At 30.1% G+C, this 16830-nt stretch overlaps 1 protein-coding gene and 1 pseudogene across 1 annotated transcript; one reads left to right on the top strand and one right to left on the bottom strand.

The window, feature by feature from the left end:
- The first annotated feature begins 6498 nt into the window (after positions 1-6498).
- On the top strand, positions 6499-7165 carry LOC128389779 (cystatin-SA-like). Its single transcript, XM_053349404.1, has 2 exons — positions 6499-6879; positions 6983-7165. Exons 1-2 carry the CDS (start codon positions 6595-6597, stop codon positions 7073-7075), a joined length of 378 nt encoding a protein of 125 aa, XP_053205379.1. The 5' UTR covers positions 6499-6594; the 3' UTR covers positions 7076-7165.
- Positions 7166-7569: 404 nt separating this feature from the next.
- LOC128389786 (zinc transporter ZIP2-like) lies at positions 7570-9387 on the bottom strand (annotated as a pseudogene).
- Positions 9388-16830: the final 7443 nt, after the last annotated feature.

Here is a 16830-nt window from a genome sequence, read left to right as displayed (position 1 = left end):
TCAAATTATGATTGTTATAACATTGATTGAAAACATAAATCATAGTAAATCATTGGCAAATGTCAATAGCAATTTATTATTGTAATATCACATCTCTGATTAAATCAACATTTAACCAATAAATTATTATATCATCAGTAACATCATTGGGAACAATTTACTTTCATATATTTTAACATGGGAAAAGTAAATACTAATATATTCACAATGTCGATAAACTTTTTTTTTCAATATCATCATCATCATCTGCATCATCCCTCCCACTCCTACTCCCAATAACATTGCTTGTTAGCTCTCTTATCATCATCATCATCATCATCATCATCATTTGTGGTATTGTTAAAATGGTCAATAAGCATTGACTACAATGTCCTGTTGTTGGCATTTGGACTTTTTTTCATCTTCATCATCAGGCATCGGTCGTATCATCATCATCATCTTACTCAACATCTTCCTCTTCAATTTACAGATGATGATGATGCTGAAAATGATGATGATGATGAGGGAAAAAAGTTCTATCATTGAGCAAATTTCCTCTTCTTCTCTTTCAAGCTTATTTCAAGTTCAAAGCTCAAAGCTCCAGCCAAAGCTAAGGTGTAATGTGTCACGCCAAGACCAAATGAACCCTGAAAAGGGTGGTAAGAGATGGAGAGAGTGGGTGGGGTGGGGTGGAAGAGGATAATGCACTAGATTAGAAAAAGAATGAGAAAAGAAAAAGGAAAAAAAAGGAAGATGAAATTCTGATGATGATTCTGATGTTCATTCTTTTCTCTTTTCAATTTTTTTTTCTCATTCGTTTTCATCTTCATCCACTTTTCTTCATGATGATGGATTCAATTCTCATTGAAAGAAATTCTCATACAAAACTAATGTCTTTCCGAATGTTAGAAAGTCGTAAAAAACTAAGAGGACATTTCAATATATAAGAACTTTTTTCTTCTTCTTCTTCCAAACTTGATAAAAGAAACGCCTGGGTGGAGGTTTTTATCATTCTCTTACTTACTCTTCCATTTTCATCATTATCATCTTTGTTGTTCTCTTCTTCCATGTTCGTATGGATGATAATCTATTAGATGATTTCACTATTATTATCATGAGAATTGCTTCTGTTCTTATATACACCTCATATTCAATTCTTATACATATAATACTAAACATTATCTCTCACTCATCATCGATGATATTAATAATATCATTATCATCAATGTAACTTGCAAATCAATCCTATCACTCCCTCCATTTCCTCCTACCCTGTAAGATACGATCCCTGTACTCGGTGAACCTTTTCATTTCCAAGAATTTATCTTCACATGTCATCCTTTTACTCACCATTTGTCATCCATCGTCTTTTCCTCTCTTCCCTATCATCCAAGATCATCTTCTTACCTTTCAATGTAAATAACAGATTCTCAATGATGATGATATTAATAATATCAAGAAGAGTTCAAATCTCAAGTATTATCTAAACATGGAACACAATGTTTCTGTTGGATTGAATAAAATTTTTCCATGTTAGTGTAAAGTTCTGGACAAAATTCATGATAAACTTGGACATTAAGAAACACATTAGAACTGGACAAATGTTGAAAGTTTATCTCTTTTTTTGTTGGAAACCAGGAAATGAGAATAAAAATAATTTTGTTTTCCTTTTGAAATTTCCTGTTTTTGAGAAATATTTATAAACAAAAATGAAAATTTTCATGATGATTTCATGTTTATTCAGATGATAATTGGTGAAACTTTTTTTTTTATTTACCATTAAACTATTTTTACCACATTAGCCTAACCATTATCATCACACCCACAACAGTCATTATCATCTGATGACTGAGAATAATTTTCAACAATCTGTACTTATCCTTAGGTATTCATTTTGAAGATACTCCTTAAACATACATTAAATGCATACCCACCATAACCACTCATTCAAGTAGAATCTGTTGTTGACATAAAGATGAATACCTTACATAACAATATTGCTCTCGGTTGATTATAATTCCACCTCCATTTGCCTCTTCAATCTCTCTCTCTCTTTCTCTCTCTTTCTCTCTTTATTTCTCCCTCGTTAGTTTTACTTTCATGAAGACAATTAAATAATTCCTATTTCATTCCGATTTTGATTCTTTCATTGATTCAACAATCATGGACAAACCTTCACGAAGATATTACATCATTTTGAATATAACATGAAAACAACTGACAATTGTGAGTTAAATTGAGACAGAACTAAGAGAAGGAGAGAGAGTAGATCATTATTATTATCTTTTGCATACCCACTTATCATCACCATCATTTGACTCAATTCAATTTCCAGCCTCAGATATTATGTGAAAATGAGATAACATTACCTTTGGTCAAAACCAGAATCAAGTTGATATTATAATAGGAAGATGAGGATAATAAAGGCAGACATTGTTATCGAGAAGGATGAATGTCAAATGTGATTGAAGATCATCATCATCATGGAAGATCACTTTTCTCTTTTTCTTCTCTTCGAATTTTTCGTATTCGATTTTTTCTTCTCTCTCAAAGTTTCTTCTGTTATACAAAATCATCATCATCTTTTCATCATCTCTTGTCTTTCTCCTCTTCCCTTATTGCCTGCATATCATGAAATAATCTGAACTTCCAGAAACCAGAAGTAACATAAAAAGTAACTTTGTTATTCTGATAAGAAAAGTTGTGAAAGATGATAAATCAGAAGATGATGAGGATGAACAAAATCTTTTGCAAAATAATATGAAGGAGAGAGAGAGAGACACACACATAAAAAGGTGATATTGTAATATACATATAAATGTGTAATATGCAGATGATGATAAGCAGGAAGATGAAAGGAAAAGATGATAAACTTTGAAGATACAAATACAATCTTCAATACTGCAACATGATCATCATCTTCTTTGGTTCATCATCATCACCATGAAGGAGAAAAAAAAGTTTGAGTGACATGATGATGGGAGGGAAAAGGGAAGAGGTGAAAGTAAAAGTTACCAAGTGGTGGGTAACAATATTTTCCTTTGCACTCTCAAGGTTTTTGTCCCCTGTCTTCATGGTTCCATGAACTTCATTTTCACTTGACGATGAGCAACGTTCAAGTTCAGGGATTCAAAGATAAGGATATAAATGAAAACTAAGGAATCAATAGCAAGAGATGAAGAAGTGTAAAAAAAATAATGAGATGAGAAAATTCAATGAAACTTTGACATTGACATTGACATTGAACAATCAGCTGGTGACATGGATATTGTATAAGTTTGAATTCACTTATTTTCAATAATCGTAATTATCATGATGACTTTCATCAGGTTTCTTTGAATTTACAGTTACCATCTAGAAATTATTATGGTATAAATTTACATTTATTCTTGTACTCAGGTTCAAGGTCTTGAAAACAGTATGAAAAGTTTAACATTATCAGAATATTTTGATTAATTGTTTGTTAATTATGATCCGGTGCTTTGATTGTTTACTCAATTTATTAATTGTTATTGAAATTCCTGTGTTAGAATGGTTAATTTGGTGAATTAAGAACACAATCAGTTAAAGATTACCTTAGACAATTACAGTTTCCATCAACGTTGTAATAAGCAAGTGAAACAAACAATCAGCTACATTGATTGTTAGATTATTTATCTGTACTGATTATCTTGGTATTTCCCCTTAGCTAGTTGTATACAATTACTTTAAACAATTATTGATTATCGCCATGATAAACAATCAGATGAATTGTCCAGAAATGGAGATATTGGTGACAAAGTGTTGAGCATGAGATCCTTTAAATATTTAATGTCAAAAGTTATCAACAATTCCAGTTCTCGTCAATAATTTAAACAGTTAATTACACTTCTTTTTTGTTTCAATATCATTATCATAATGAAATTCGCTATTATCCTCGCTCTTGTCGGTCTCACCATGGCCAAACTTGGTGCATGGAACAATATTGCAAACGATGGCCACAAATCCATCGAATTGGCCGAGAGATGGCCTGCTCATCATACAATATGTAACGAAGTTTCAAATAGTCTTTACTTCAAGAAACTTGTCGCTATTAAAAGTGCGAAGTCTAAAGCAGCCATTGGAGTCAACTAAGAAATTATCTTCGACATTTGAGTCAATAAATGCTGAAAGTCCGACGTTTATTCGGATGAATGTGAACTTTTAGCAAATGTAAGTATAATCTTTATTTTCTTCAAATAATTTACTTATTCTAACAATTCGAATCTAATTAACCTTAAACTCTTAATTACTTACAAGTAATGGACGAATGTATTTACATCTTCTACTTACAAACTGGTGCGGACGAAGAGCAAGTTGTTCGAGGTTCATGTGAGCCAATCGCCTAATCTGATGTCCATCAAATCACATTATTGTCTCAAATCCCATCCACTATTTTCTATTATTAAAGGCTCTCTGATTTCTATCTGCATTTGATTATCTGGAATCCAACCAATTATTATCAAAAATTCGCGAACAAAAGTTGTGAAAACTGATTGAAACCATATCCATTCTCAAACTATTAATAACGATAAGATATAATTAGCATGAATCGCATGGACGAGACTGTATATCAGGACTGAACAAAAGAAATGAATCAAAATATATGAATCGTAATAATCATGATGATCATTGAAAGTTGATTAAAAGTTTCAATCAAAATTACGAGACATTTACTGGCCATGTTAATTGTCAGAATATGATCACAAACGGAGTCAAATTGATTGACTGACAGGATAAATGTTACTTCTGATTGTAATTCAATATTTTTATCTGACCAATGGTCATTTCATGGATTCAATGTCATGTTAAAATGTTATTATTAATATAATGAAAGTGATGATTACGATTGGTTTGATAGGGAAAAATGAGAATCGGCTTGAGGTAATCTTATCAATCTTTTTATTATTATTATCATCCAGTTTATTAGTGTTAATATTATCATTTAGATCAATTCTCAGCTGATGATAACATTGATGATGATGAAACAATAGTGACTTTCATGTAACATGGAGATGGACAAAAAAGTGTCAACAACAATGTTACACTTAAGTGTGATAATAACAACAGCTTTGTCCATCATTAAAGACAAACAATTGATCTGACAATTATCTGGACAATGTCCATTGATAATATTATTACTTATTGTCCAATGGTAATTGTTTTTTTTTTTCATCTAGATATCATCATGATCAGTGATTAGATACAGAATTGATAATATCTTGATATCATTATCATTATGATGAGAGAATAGATTTCAATCAGATTGAGAGCCAGAATTTTAGGTTCTTACGATTTTCAATCAACTTTTTGCTTTTCTTTTTATTAGCAAGATAATTAGACTAATTGTGATTTAGATTACATTTAGATTGTTATTAGAATTTAGTTTTCTTATGGAAATTTTAATTTCGTAATTGCTGAACAACGATCATGATGATTTCGAGGATTTCAAGGATTATTGATGGAGAAAAATTCTGAACAAACTTGGAACATAAAAAAGAAAGTGAGAATTGAATATATTACATGATGAGAAAATAATAATAATAATAATAATGGAAGGAAATAAAGAAAAGGAGGAAAATAAAAGTAAACATCATGAACATATTAGAGAAGATGAGAATCATGATTATTTCAGAATTTTGTTACGATAAAAACACGGAGAAATCAATGAATCAGATGAAATTGTAGTAAGAGTTAAATTAGATTGATTTTATCGAGTGGAAATAATGGAAAGTAGTAGTAATCGTAACAATCATCTAATCATTTTCACAACAAGATTGAAACAATTTGATGAAAGTAAGTTGAAAATAATTCAGAATATTCATTCAACATGAGAGAGAAAAAGATTGAACCTTGTAAACTTTTGAAAATTTCATGATTAAACAAGAATCACATTTCAATTCATTAATTGGATTCCATCAGAATATATTGATTGATATAATTAACAGAGACAGAGAAAGATCCAAAACTTAAATTATTAAATTAAATTCGAAATAAATTTTTGTTTCTCTTTTTTTTTAATAAATACAAGTTAATTGTAAACAATTAAACCTATTGAATGAATTTGATTTATGAGATTTGATTTGATTTTGATTTAATATCCAGCGGGGACATTAATTAACAATTAACGGAGTTAACGGATTGAACATTGACATTTATCATTCATTTATCTATCATTTACTTAATCTTATGAGTTACTGATTATTTTTGATTAATTGAGAAACAATCAGCTATCAATTCCCTTATTTGGTTAATCAATATTCCAACTACAATTGTAATAAAGAATGAACCAATTAAGTACCTTGATTATTTATCTGGATTGATATTATTGGTACTTTCCCTTCATTAGCTGTACATATGTAAACAGTTAACTACAATTACAAACAATACAATTACAATTATCAACTATTGATGATCAAAATGATAAAGAATCAGATGGATTGTCCAAAGATGGAGATTTTGATTGACAACGTGTTAACCAGAAAATCCTTTAAATATCCAATGTCAACTGTGATCAACAATCAATCCAGTTCTCATCAGTAATTTAAACAGTTAACAGTTATTACATTTGTACCTTTTTAAATCATCTTAATAAAAATGAAATTCGTTATCATCCTCACTCTAGTCGGTCTCACAATGGCCAAACTCGGTGAATGGAACGCTATGGCAAACGATGGCCACAAAGCCATCGAATTGGCCAAGAAAGGGGTTGCTCATTATAATCTCAATTCCAAGAGTTTTTATTACCGGAAACTTGTCGATATTAAAAGTGCGAAATCCAAAACAGATAATGGAGCCACCTACGAAATCATCTTCGAAATTGATATGTCTAATTGTCTAAAAACCAAACCTTATTCAGAAGAATGTAAAGTCCAAACAGAAGTAAGTGTTTATCAAATATTCTTTTCTTCAAATTTCTTACCTATTCTAATAATTACTTATTATAATCTAATTAATCTAACTTAAAATTCTTAATTGCTCACAGTTGTTAACAGAGGAATGTACTTACGTCTTTTACTCCGCACCAAAATCGGACGAATGTGAAATCGTTAAAGGTTCATGCATACCGCTCAACTAATCTGATGTCCATCCGAATCGATTTTATTCACAATATTGTATCCAGTTCTATCTACTGTTTACTAATAAATTTTTTTAATCTTTAACTGTATTTGATTATCTGAAATTCAATTGATTATCAATAACAATAGTTAATTCGTTATTATAACAATAGTCCAGATTGATCAAAATGAAACAATTTAAAACAATCAAAAGTAAATAAATCTCACGTTGATTGGATAATGTTAATTCACGAGTAATCAGGATGGAGGAAAACAAAACTCATAACAATCTAGGTAAAGATTAAATTGTAATTAAATCAATGCTACAATTAAGAAAAGGTAATTGTATTAACAAACAATTTGCGGAAGACTTTATCCGAGAGAGAGAGACTTATCTTTGTATGAGCATCAGTGTATAAGTGTGGAAATATCTAAGTAAGAATATCGTTAATTAAGAATATGATCAAAATTGATTATATTTTTATTTTCAATTTCGATGAGCCGATTCAACATCGATACTTTTTTCATATCGTATCCTTTATCTGTTGGATTTGTTTACTTTTTTGAGAGCAAATTTCAAAGGGAGAGAAAATTGATTGTTCAAGTTAATTGGTTCTGGTTAATTTAGTCCAATTAACTTGCGATCATATTAGACGCTGTAAGTGGTTTGAATAATTAGTCATTTTCCTTCTTGAGTAATTTATTGGTCAGTTAATCGCCATCGCTAACCAGAGTGGCAACAGCGTTTAACAGAATCAGTGTTAAACTACCATCCTCCGTAAGACCATCTTCAATGATGATTGATATACCGATGGGAGACATGGCGGAAAAGATGGCTACATGAATCGCCGTTAATAAAATACTACCGGTTTTCTCAAACAGCTCGAAGCCAATGGCGAAAACTACTACGAGTTTATGAAGACAAATAGCAAAGAATATGGTCTAAACGGAGGTTGTTGTACTTTGGAGGCCAATAGCTATTCCGTCAAAAACGAAAAGCTACTACGATGATCAAACCTCGAAGAAATCGTACAAATGTATTTTCCTGAATTTCGGGAATCATGTGAACAAAACAAGTAGCCAAAAGAACATCACCACCAAAGACCAACAAGAGATGTAGAATTTTATCATTTCTTGCTTTTTGTTTTCGTTTCTCGTCTTGAGAATCAAGCAAATTCGACTCTTGTTTTTTCTTCCATAAACTGAATCCAAAAACGGGACCGAATCCTGCCAACATTGTGACCCCGAAAAGGGCAAACAAAGCAACAACACGAGCTTCACCAACAGACATACTAAATCTCAATCGAAACCGAAACACAGCAAAAATAAGATCAACAAAAAAATAAAATAATCAACCCAATTAACTTGTCAATTTGATACAAACAACAGTAAATCACTGATTTTGCAAATTCAATTGTCAGCTATTGATACATAACTGAATTTTACATTAGTCTGAAACTCATTTAAATACCCCTACGAGGATGAATCATACATCAATCTACCGTTACATCAATTTCCCATCGATAATATTAAATATCAAATTCATATTTCATTGATTATTTAGTAAAATCTGATTGAATTTCTTGATATTTATTACAAAATGTTACAGCAAACGAATATTGTGTAAATTAATTGAAATCAAATCTATTCAGTTATTAATTGATGACTGAAAGATAACAATCAACACCATGAGTGGAATCTTGAAAATAAAGAGATAAGCATGTTTGTCATTGCTCGAGGGCTTTGAGGATTTAAGTTTAAGAATCTAAAGAAAAATAGATTAATATTAATCTTCCGTTTCAATAAATTGATCCAAACTTTCTCACTTGATTCATTTCATTGACTTCGAAAATGTCTAAATTAGTTCAAGTTTCTCTAGTTTTGCTTATTACCATATTATTTAGCGAATGTGCTCCAATTGGAAAATTTGTTCACTTTCATAAGGATTTGGGTGAAAAAAAGGTAACTATTGATTTCAAATTTTAATTGTTTATTTTTCAATCGATTCAATCGTGTCAATTAATCGATCAAGATTTGAATTTGAATTGTAATTGTAATGTCATTTGTAATTCAATTTTCTAATGATGATGTTGCTTGTAATTTTTTTGGCTTACCTATTTCTTCAGGTGAATGCTCCTCCAATGTATTCATGTAATTTTTATTTCCCGAATTTCGAAAATATCAACAATGTCACCAATTTCACCGTGTTCAATGTCAGCAATTTCAATGTCACCTTCATTTGTGATTCCAGTCCTCCATCAAATCTTTGGAGCATAATTAATACCATTGTTGGTTTATATAATCTTATTTGTAATCTGTGAAACCATTAGCCTCAATTATGACAATTTCTCAATTTCCTTTATTTTTTATATCCATCATCTTCCCATCCATTTCACCATTTTCTCGACAATTTGATCTGTTGATCTACATTTCCACCACCAGAATTATTAATCATAGAAAAATATTAAACTAAAATTAAATATCTTTGAACAACTAACTATTTCTGTAAATTTCCTTTCCATTTTAAAATGTAATAAGTTAGTAAACGTCCGATTATCAATGTTGCTAATAGAGCATAAATCGCCCTCAGGTAAGCAGAATCATCAGTATCATAGTAACTAATTGCTCCTGATTGGTTTTCTTCATTAAACCAGCTTCCACCAATCCCTTTAACTACAGGGCTATTTTCGCCGATGTTTTTTGCGATTTTCTCAGCAACTATGAAGGTGGTATGAAATTGAGCGATATTCAATTGTCATATTTAAAGTTCGTTATCATGCCTTCAAATGACCTTGAAACGCGTTATTTTACCATTGACCTGAATGACCTTGATCTTTGAATATGACGTTTGAATATCGCTCAATTTCATACCACTAAAGTCTCGAGTCTCTTTAACTCTTAGTTGCTGAGAAAATCGCAAAAAAATCGGCGAAAATAGCTGAATAGTCCTGTATTCACAATATTATCCCAAATCTAATCCACTACTTTACTATTGCATGTCTCAATAATAAGATTAGATTTCCCCAATCCGATGCATTATCAAAAATTCACGATCAAAAGTTGTGTAATTCAATTGAAACCTTACGCAAATTTCAATTTACTATCTGAAAGATAATAATTAACACCATGGGTGGAAATTTAATTCAAGCTTTAATCGCATTGATGTGTATTCGTTAATTTGATAGATTATCAGAACTTTTTTTCCCACCTCATCTTCATGATTAGAATCATTTTTCTTGATCCAATATTTTCCTAGTTCATTAAACTTACTCCATGCACACAAACTGATACACACCTCAAAGGAATTAAAATGAATTAATTGTAATTAAGTGAATAATTAATGGAGAGTAATTTAATCAACAATAATAAACCAAAACAATCAACAATGGGAACTAAAGTTTAACCCATTATAATAATAATCAATTTGCAAAACAAAAGCAACAAACTTTTTGGGCTGAGTAATTAATTGGTAACAATTAACATTTGAAAGTTAATTGAAAACTTTTGTCTTGAAAATCAAAAGCTCAACAATTTACTATTATTAATAATCAGTTAATTATGAGATAATCAAGATTCAGTTCAAGTCTAAATAATATTCTTGACTTTGAGCATTAAGATTATTAATCTTTTCATGATTTAAATTGATTCTGTTACATTGAATCAATTACTATATTAAGTATCGTTATTATTATTTGTCAGATATTCATCATGATATTATTACAATTGAACTTTTTCTCCATGATAAACTTCATTCAGAATAGATAATAATCATTATCATCCTCATGGTTTTTTTACTTTCTTTTCATCTTATCTGTCAGCATCATTCATCTTCTTCCTCATCATCATCATCATTATTATCTCTCTCTCTCTCTCTCTCTCTCTCTCTTTCTCTTTCTAAATGATGAGAGTAATAATGAAATTATTCAGTTTCCCCCCTGAGGCATTTCCATGTTACTCTGATTTCGTGTTTTTTTTGAGAAAAAACTTGATAGTTACAAATTTCATTCCAGTTTCAAGGTGTGTTCATCAAGAAACTCATATGTTTGTGATGAAAATGATACACATATTACATGGATTCACATGGAGAGTAAGTCAGTTACTGTGATTTCCTCATGATGATGATGATTAAACCGGATGAAGATTGATAAAAGTATCATCCAGGTAAAGCTTGTCATGAGTAACACCATTTAAGGCCTCAATTTTTCATTGATTATCTTCATCATCATCATCATCAGGCTAAACCATATTATCGTCTAATTTACTTTCTTCATGATAATCTATATCCCAGTGTCAAAATGATTGTAAATTAATGACAATGAACCAGAAGCCCAAGTAAAAATATAAAATAACAACCCAAATTTGCCTAAGGCAAACAATTTGGTAGCAAACTAATATTTTATAAATCAGCTGATTGATTCTGATTGGTAACACTGAGAAAGTTTTACCTTTCATGATGTTGATTACGATGATGATGAAGATATATTATTTAATTTCAATAATGATAATATTAAATGTTACCATGTTTCTTTGATTAGTTGATTGATATAAGTTATATTATTTAATGTGTGTTAATAATATATCAAAGTAAATGAAGATGATCATGATCATGAGAGAGGAGAAATGAATGACAGTTGGGTTGACAGTTAATTGCAATAACTACTCGCTATTATGTTGACAGGAAGGTGATGATGATGAGGAGGATGAAAATCATCAGGAAGAAAGATAGAGAACCTCAGAGATGTGATAAAAAGGAAAAGGAAATAGAAAAAGAAAAAGAAAATACAAAAACAAACTGAATAGAATTTTTCTTTTCCAAACAATTAAATCGATACGTTTATCATCAATTAATCTAAATGATAAGAAACGCTAATCAGTTTTACTTTTTAATTACTATTGTTGAGATTTAATCTTATTAATGAGTAATAATAGTAAAAGAAAAACAAAACTTTCAAGAAAAAGAAAAGTTTTTACTTTGACAAAATCGACCGATAGAGGGAGACTCAGAGCTTAATTTCGAAAATTTTTTTTTACAATTTAAATTTTTGCTTCTCTTTTTTTTAGAACAACAATTTAATTGTAAATGATTAAATCTATTGAATACCTGAGATTTATGGGAGAATATTAAAAGGTGAAATATTAATTAACAATGGGTGTTAACTATAAGTGATAATGGAGAGCCAAGAAAAGTGATCAACTTTATGTAGAAATTTGAATATTTTTTACCAAATGGAAAAATTGAATCACGAAAAAAGTGAATTAGTTACAAATGAATTAATAATTAACCGATCGATTCTGTTAACTGCATAACTAATTAACTGACAAAATATTGTCTCAATTGGGTAAACTGTAAAGGTAAAGGAAAGTGAAAGTGTAAATGATAACAAAATTAAAGGTAAAAAGCTTGACCAAAGGAAAAGTTGAATTGGACAAAAAAGTTTTCTAAATCACTTTAAATGTTAATCTATTTCTATGATTAACAAAAGGTAACTTATTATTATTATGAATAACTAATGTTAACATCTAGTGTAACATTGGTCAATTGACCATTAATTATATATTGATTTTAACATTCTTTTCAACAATTCAATCGGTGGACAATCAAAGTTTCAACTTTCAAAATGTTATATTTGATATTATCCAACAAAAGGAAATGTATTCATCTAAATATCCATATACATACATATGTATATGGATATTGATTGTCAGTGACCATCGACAAATATATTTATAAAGCTATTCATTCACTGGTCATCGTCATCATCATTTTCATTATCATATAAGTTTTCACCCCCTTATTTTGTGAATGGTCAGTTGAGGTAAAATAAGCAAAAAGGTCAATTGATGTTAAGCCTCAGAAATCATAGTAAAAGTATTACCGAAAAGGTGTATTGTTACCTGTTCCTTTTGGTTGTGTACATATTGTCAACTGCAGTAGTTGGACAGGTAGAAAAGGGGGAAAGGGTATGGGAGGGTATGCATAGAGATGACCATTGTTTATTTTGTCGTAGAAAATGCTCTTTTTACTCATTCATGTCTCTCTCTCTCTCTCTCTCACTCACTCTGTGCTTTTCCTTTCAATATAATAATAGCAATAATGATAACACAGGTAGAAAGAATATTTTTTTTCTTCTTCTTCCAGTTTACTGACCAAAGAAACAGTAGGGAAGCTTATTGGACGGACACAACGGTCACTAACTAAATGGATAGTAAGGACTGATGACCTAAGCGGATACCATGAGCTTTTTTGTTTGCTGTTGTTTGGCCTTAAGGCGACGTTGTTGTTGGTTCGGGGCGGGTTTCTTGTTAATCTTTAATCGGACACTAAGATTTCAAATGGACAATCAAATAACCAAAATATACATTAGATGTATGTTCATATATTTATTGTTCATTTGTTGTTCCTCTCTCTCTCTCCCTCTCTCTCTCATTCTCTATGTGTGCCTTTGCATTTTATTAATAGATCTCAGTGATAATAATAATAATGGTTACTGATCTGAATGGTCAAATGTCCAACATGCATGTACGACATATGTTATCCCATGTAGTTTCATTGGTGACCATTTATGTTTGCATTGTGACCATTGGTATCCATTGAAATTTAAACATCAGGTAAACAATCATCATCAAAATGAAAACATGAACAACGATATTTGAATAAAGTGTCGACATGATTGTACTTTTTGCCGAAATGTCCTAAAACCTTAAACCCACATCGATATATATAAATTTAAATCCATAAACTTTACTTTTTAAATTTACCTGAAAAACTTTTTCCTTATACAATCAAAGTAAATCTTAATCAACTTTCAAACCCATAGAAAAAGATTACACTGACCATTTAAATACAAGTAATTCTATTTGATATTATTAGATCACAATTTGAAGATGATAATAATTTATCACCATCGACAGTTATCATTATTATTATTGTACCATGATAATAAATATCCATGGTATCATAATCCAAATTATTTGAAAAAACCCAATGAACAATAAATTAGTTATATCATGAACCTTAAGCCATGACATGAATGAATCGCCTGGGTAACCATTGGAATAGGATTTTATTATTACCTTTTTATACCTTAATACTCACCTCAAGAAACTCAATCTATCCCTGTGTAATATTGATATATAATCATCCTCATCTTCATCCTTATCATCATCATGTTTTTGCCACTTTGATAACAGTAATAATAATAATAATAATAATAATCATCATGATAACACTTTGATTGTGAATCTGAATGTGTCTTGAACAACCAGAACAAAAAAAACAATTGAAGCAAAAATATATTTCTATTAATGAATAAATATATCACCCAGATAGAAATTAGATCAACTGAATATCATGAGAAACTGTTCAGTTTCATGGAGAGTACAGAATTGATTGTGATGCTGATGTCCAGTTGAACTTCAAGTATATTACATTTAAATTGATGATAAAAGAATCAAAATTATCTTTTGAATATCTTTCCCGTTTGTCCGATAAAATTGAAGAAACAATAGTAAAATAAAAGTGAAAATGATTAACCAATAATATGAGATTTCCATCTTGACCACTGGTCACACACACGCACACTTTTAATGCATCATAATAACATCATTATTATGTAACTCAGATTGGAAAACCATTCAGAATTCAGGGTGAAAATTATTATACCAATAAAATGGTAAAGTAAAAAAAAGGCAATCACTTTATTATCAACCGCCAATGATACGATAATCATGATAACTTTATCATGGATTTAGCATAGTAAGCATCCGATTATCATTAGATTACAATAAATATCAATGAATTTTTGTTTTATTAGCAGAACGAAAAAAAAATTCATCTCCATCGCCCATGAAAGCCATGATGATGGTTCTAAAAAAGCATAGACTTCATTTCAGTTCCAGTGTATTATTATTATCATCATCATGGTGTAATCATGATGATATTATCAATCTAAATAATCTGAGCTTAGATTAGGTTTTTGGGATTGGGATTGAATTGTTCACCTCAGGCGGTCAATTATATTTCAATCTTCATCTTCCCTGGAATCCTCCTGATCATCATCTGGAAAGGATCAACTCTCATCATCATTTTTCATCTTCCTCCAACCTTTAAGCTCATATTTTCGGGTCCATCATCATCATCATCATCATCATCAGTATCAAGATGATAATATAAAAATTGTAGCAGAACTTTTTTTCTCTCTTTTTTTTGATTGAAAAATTTTCATCATTAATAAAGCTCACAATTGATCCAGATAAAGCTTATCCACCTTCCTGACCTTAATCATGATCACTAATCATTTATTAATCAATTATCCCGATTGCTTATTATTATCTTGCTTAAAGACAATAATTCATCTCGGTCTATGGTAATTTTTGGCTTCTTTTTTGTTCATGGTTGGTGGAAAATTCAATTTCTAATCTAATCATTTCTCCATATTCATTATTCATTCAAATGATAAGTTCCTGTTCCTCATCATGGTTATCCTTTTTACTTAACCAGAAACTCTTACAAAGGTGAGTTTTGTACGGTGGCGATGATGATGATGATGATGTAAGTTCCGTGTTAATTTTATTATTATCTCCTTGTATTAATATATCATAATTTAGATAACAATTTAACAGAATGAGAGAGAGAGAGGAAAAAAGTTTCGAGTTGAAATTGTCTCATAAACTTTTCAAATGGTAATAATCAGTATCATTTTCATTGTTACTCTGATTAATTTCATGATGATGATTCATGGTAATAGAGCTAATAGAGTCTACAGTTTCCTGTCAGAACTTTTTTTATATTCCTTTGGTCCATTTTAAATTATTTAGGAAAAAGTTTCATGATAAATTAATAAAATGGTTTTAAATCATTTGATTAAAGCTTTTTAATGTCCATTGTTATTAACAAAATATACCGTTAGCTTTTCACTGAGATCCATTGAAATGATAATATAATGAGATAACATTAACATGATTAAGTTACACTGAATAACTGGATAAGTTCTGGATGAAGCGGAAGAGGAAGAGGGCGTGGAAATGATGATGATAAAGGGGGAAAGTTTTCGAATAATAATTTCTCTCTCTTTCTCTAACTGCTTATTTTGTCATCCATATGATGAGAAAAGGATAGAAAATAATAATTGTTCATCTTCAAATGATGAAAGATAATGATGATTAGTTTTTCAGATTTTCCATCATGGATAAATGAGTTTTCAGGGGGATGAGAATGAATGAAATTCAAGTCAACAGGATGAAAATAATTATCATTAAGGTTTCATTGAGTTGGAACAAGAAAAAAAAACTAAACCTTTTGAATATTTTGTATAAATCTTTAAATTCATCATCATAATCATTGAGAGTTAATTTTCATGAGTGACCATTTCAAGATGATGACCATTATTTTAATTACCAGTGATCATGATGATGACCATAATCATCATTAATTTAAATGACATTTAACTTTTTTCCTTATTAAATCATTAGTTTAGATTCAAGTTGAATGTAATTACATATTAGTTGGTAGCTGTTGATGTGATGGATATCAATTGTTAGTCTAATTCTGGTTAGATTCTGAATCGCCCCTGAACAAGTTGCTGGTTGTTATTTTTCAGAATTCAAAGAGAAATAGTAACATGATATATTCTGATGGAAAAGAATTTTTTTCTTCTCTATCTCTCTCTCTCTCTCTCTCTCTCTCTCTCTCATCTCCCATTTTGCTCATGGATTAACCGGAATTCCTGAGTCACGTGATTAATAGCCTTTGGATGTTGGAATGAATTTTATCCCA

Source organism: Panonychus citri, unplaced genomic scaffold (assembly GCF_014898815.1).
Source record: "Panonychus citri isolate SS breed McGregor unplaced genomic scaffold, ASM1489881v1 Contig00111, whole genome shotgun sequence".
Taxonomy (NCBI): Eukaryota; Metazoa; Arthropoda; class Arachnida; order Trombidiformes; family Tetranychidae; genus Panonychus; species Panonychus citri.
The sequence above is the reverse complement of the archived record's forward strand: the minus strand, read 5'-3'. Positions and strand labels throughout refer to the sequence as shown.

What these genes read in the sequence shown, in the direction of transcription:
- LOC128389779 (XM_053349404.1), top strand. Translation starts at nt 6,595, where the DNA reads ATGAAATTCGTTATCATCCTCACTCTAGTCGGTCTCACAATGGCCAAA. An exon ending in AATGTAAAGTCCAAACAGAA is followed by an intron (nt 6,880 to 6,982) that starts GTAAGTGTTTAT and finishes AATTGCTCACAG; the next exon opens with TTGTTAACAGAGGAATGTAC.